The sequence below is a fragment of the Magnolia sinica genome, chromosome 2 (assembly GCF_029962835.1).
Source record: "Magnolia sinica isolate HGM2019 chromosome 2, MsV1, whole genome shotgun sequence".
NCBI classification, from domain to species: domain Eukaryota; kingdom Viridiplantae; phylum Streptophyta; class Magnoliopsida; order Magnoliales; family Magnoliaceae; genus Magnolia; species Magnolia sinica.
The window spans coordinates 1,019,243-1,023,976 of record NC_080574.1 but is presented as its reverse complement, the minus strand read 5'-3'; the positions used below and the strand labels follow the sequence as shown (position 1 = coordinate 1,023,976).

Sequence of the window (4,734 nt, the reverse complement as noted above, 5' to 3'; positions counted from 1 at the left end):
AGAGATACCACAACAACCAGTCAATCTACATGACTTCAAATGAACAAAATAAAATATAACCAAATTGCCAACATTCAACTGACCATGTTGTTAACTAGACAGATAGGATCTCCAGATAAGGTTCCTCTAAATCACGCCACCGTGGTAGGGTACACCTAATGTATCAAACATGCAATGTCACATATGGTGGTGAGTGTTCATCCAATCATCAAAAGAGATTTCTTGTAATCATGTCCTTCATATCATGTGGCAAGAGGGATTTTCCTTTTTCTTTTTCTTTTTCTTTTTCTATTTTTTCTTTTTCTTTTTCCCTTTTAGACCACACCATATGGAAGAGTGTATATATTGGATGCTAACCATAGGTTATGCATTGGTTATCATGTGGCGTATCTTTCAGCAAATCCATTTATAAAGTATAGCTTATCAGGATGAAGAGTGGATGCAGATTTTTTTTATTTTTTATTTTTAAAAAAACTCAATTAGTGACGATGACATCGGTTAATTACGTTGCAGTTTAAAAAACAATTTTAAATGGTTTTCATGGTTGTGATTCAAATGAATATTTTATCAAGTTGGTAATGAGAATGTACAAAATCTCTTCTTCAAGCATGGTAGGCGTGGAGAAGTAAAGTCGTTGTTAGCTACTTGCATTATAGGTTTAATCTTAACCGTTGATTTCATTTACCAGTAAAATTTTAACGGATTCAGATTTTTAAAATTTCAAAATGTCCACCACAGTAATTAAAATGCGTTTCAATGTATCAGCCCTTTGGAAATTAATTACGGTGGAAAAAGGTCGCCCGCAGTCGGTGTTGTAATATGGATAGATCAGGAGGAAAGGTTCCTTCCAAGAAACTTCAGTGACGGACCTAGACACCTTAGTCCAGCAGGACCTGCCCAGATGATGTGAACGGACAACGAAATGGAACGAAGCAGGCCAAAGTTGCTATGCAGGCGAATCCTTTTTTTTTTTTTTTTTTTTTTTAAAGCTCGGAGAAATGGAAATGGATCCCACCACCACAATGGGTGGCTACATCAAAATGTCCAAGATCAGACGATCCTAGCCATTAAATAGGGCGCCTTCTTTGAGTAGCGTTTAGATTGCTACTGATTTTTCTTTCTTACTCGTCCATCTAATTTTGATAGGATCAATTGAAATGATAGTATTTTGTATTGAAATGATAGTGTTTTGCGAATGCGAAATCTTTCGGTGTCCATCCATAGTGAGGCCCATCTTATCAACGGTTTGGATTGTGTTGAACTCGTTGAACTTGTTGTATAGACTTAAAATAAAGCAGGCAGTCAAGTGATATTCTCTACTCCAGCATTTTCTACCATAAAAAAGTGATAAGAGATATGCAGAAGGGGAGATTGAAGAAGCAATTCACATCATGTGGAAACAATGCAAATGTAATTTAGATCTGAACGGTTCACCATATGTGACGAATAGTGAGGATAATACCTTCCAAAAATATTTCAGATCTAATCATCAGAAGGGACACATATACACCAGTCCCCATCTTTTAGTAACTCCATTTTTATCGCAAACTAATGGGCCATTTGATGATCTTACATTATTATAATAATTTCATCAGGAGAAAAACGTAATTAATGGATCGGATCTCTCTTATACGTGTAAAATTGTCACATACGCCGCGAATAATCTCTTTAATGTGTCTTCGCGCGAATCTCGAAAGCACTTTCATCGTGTAAAATGACGCCTGTTTTTCTCTTCGCTACAATTTCCTTGGAAATTCAACAATGCATTACCGTGTACGAAGGTTAGCAGAAACTTCCTGCAATGACTTCTTTAAGGTCTAGAAATGCCGAGTGTAATCGCTCGCATGTGATGAACGGAAGGCTTGCTGGAACACGTTCATACATCTAACACGTATTTATGATCACGTCAATTAATTAGTTACGAAGAAATGTGATCCTTCCCCTTTTTTAATACAGAAAATATAAAACTGGTTCTCTCATTAGGAGGGCCCCACTTGTACGAACAGATATAAACGAAAAGGAACTAAATGTCAATATCTAACTTAAAATTTATATAATGGAATTATAACAGTTCATAATATCTGATGAATGGACTTGATCTTATATTAGTATTTGGATTTGGTAATGTTTTTGCGAAGTATTAAATCTATCTCAAGCGAGTGAGTGCGCTAACAAATTTTCTAATCCAGGAGAGCCTTTTTCCAATTCTCTATAAACTACTATGGACATTCGCGCGAGGAGATATCCTGGGGCCATCTTCCTCCCAGATGCCAACGTGGCACATTATGCACCGTTGGATCTATGCACTGGACCAAATACTATGCTATTACATTCATTCAGGTGGGTCGCAGGTGAATGAAAAAAATAGACGGTGAGAAAAGAGATCATGACCACCGGTGTCATTGTTCAGCATTCAAGACTGGCTTCCTGATAAGCACGTTGTAAATTTTTCTTACTATCAATTATTAGATTGGACCTTACATGATGAACCGTCCAGATCTCGACAAGGACGAGAGAAAAAGTCATATCCCCACTTCAATCTCTCTTCACGCGAATCGCCTCAGTAATCATAGTTGTCTATTTTAATTTGCGGACAGTCTACTACTCAATGCACTAGCAACTTCCCCATTGAAACCTTCCGAGCACGACTCCATCTACAAATTACATTATATATAACAACTCATCGTCCATTGATTTCTCCACTCTTCTTTCTCTCTTCTCTCATCCAAACCAACACTCCCAAATCGCGATTCAAATGGGTAAGGCATCCCCAAACAGCCTCTGTTCCTTTTTCTCCTCGCATCCCTTAGTTGAGTATTTCTTCCTCCACAAAATCCTCACCCGAAGCTTCAGATGTGAGAAGTTCTATTATAGTTTCATCTCTTTCTTCCAACCTCAACTCGAATTCTTCCACGTGGATTTGCCAGTTCATTCCGGGAAGAAGAACCCAACTACCGAAACCGATTCAAACCAACAGTCTTGCTTGGAGAAGGGAGGAGATGCAGGGCTGAGGAGAGACGACGTAGAGATGGTGATGGAGACGCTTGGGATCTTTTTTAACCCTGACGGTGAGAAGATTAAGGAGTGTGTGGGGTTGGATGATATTTCGGTGTTGTTCCAGGACGACGAACCGAGCTTGCCGGAACTAATGGAGGCGTTTCAGGTGTTTGACGTGGATCGAGATGGATTCATCGATGCGAGAGAGTTACAGAGTGTTTTGTGTAAGTTGGGTTTTTGGGAAGCGTCGAATTTGGAGGTGTGTGAAATGATGATTAGAGAATTTGACGTGAACGGCGATAGTCGAATAGATTTCAAAGAGTTTGTAAAATTAATGGAAAAAGGATTTTGTTGAATTTTGTACTTATATTTACCATGAACAAAAAGAAGTTCTAAAAAATAAAAAAGCAAACTGGATCCAGTCCTACTATGTCCGAGTCAACTCCGATGTGTCGAAACTCACTCGGGAATGATTCACGGCATCAAACTGGATCAAGTGTTACCAAGATCTGAGTCGACTTGAACAAGTCACAAGGACTCATCTTGAGTCTCAGATCCTTAAAATGACTTATAGCTATAAGAGGCTGTTTGAATTCAAGTAAAGCCGTATTAATGATAAGAATAGCTCTGAGGACCGCCAACATACGTCCATTTGGCAAGTGGCATGCATTGTTTGTCTTTGTCAGAAGCTAGCTAGAAGGGACGCGGTTTGCGTCCTACCCCCGCCCGTTTCCAGCTGGGAACGGGCTGCAGTTTTGAGTGGCCACCGTGATGTACGGATCATATCCATACCTGCCATCCTTTTTTTCTTTTTCTTTTTTTCTTTGTATCATTTTAGAATATAAGCACAAAAATGAGGCAGATCTAAGGTTCAAGTGAACTACACAATGGGGATTAAACTCTTACCGTTGAAAACTTTTCGGGGGCAACAGAAGTTTTGGATGGAGCTGATATAATGATATTTATGTTTTATCTTCATAAAGGTATATGTAAATTTATGAATAGGTTGATGTCAAATAAACATAACAGTGGCCTTAGAAAAGTTTCAACGGTGAGAATCATGATCACCATTGATTCCTGTGGTGTGGTCCACTTGAGCCTTGGATCTACTTCATTTTTTCGCCTACATCCTAAAATGATACGAAAAAAATGGATGGACGTTGTGGTTAAGACCCATACATTACGGTGGCACTCAAAGCTACTGCCCCTTCCCAGCTAGAGACCGGCGGAGGTGGTGTTGCAAAAACATTGATTTTAATAAAAAATATTTTAATAATAAAATAAAATATAAATGTAAAAAAGTTGTTTTGAAAAATACTTTTCTACGGGTTTTTTGGGAATAGTCCCACATGGAAAAGAGAAGAGAAAAATCTGTGATTTATATGAAGGATGTGGAGTATTATAATATTTACCTACCTAGTTCGTGGACTATGGACCTTGCGTGTTCCAGTGCGTAGCACTAGAACACCCGCGCGCGCACTCGGGCACGGGCACGGGCACGGGCTCGGGCTCGGGCTCGGGCTCGGTGCGAGGGCGTGGGCATGTGAGGCAGTGTGGCTGTAGAGGCGCTAGTGGCGCACTTTGCACTTCACACGTTCGCATCGTGTCGCAGAGGGTCGCTCCTTCGTGACCTTGAGCGAGACGTGTGCGAGTCGCGGTGCGACTAAGTGGCTATGGCTGGTGGCTAGTTAGTAGAGAGACTAAAGGACTAAGAGGAGCGACCCTCTGCGACACGAT

The 4,734-nt window shown here is 39.9% G+C and overlaps 1 protein-coding gene across 1 annotated transcript; it reads left to right on the top strand.

The window, feature by feature from the left end:
- Positions 1-2,680: 2,680 nt before the first annotated feature.
- On the top strand, positions 2,681-3,353 carry LOC131231157 (probable calcium-binding protein CML45). The gene has a single exon (XM_058227266.1). It carries the CDS (start codon positions 2,756-2,758, stop codon positions 3,350-3,352), a length of 597 nt encoding a protein of 198 aa, XP_058083249.1. The 5' UTR covers positions 2,681-2,755; the 3' UTR covers position 3,353.
- Positions 3,354-4,734: the final 1,381 nt, after the last annotated feature.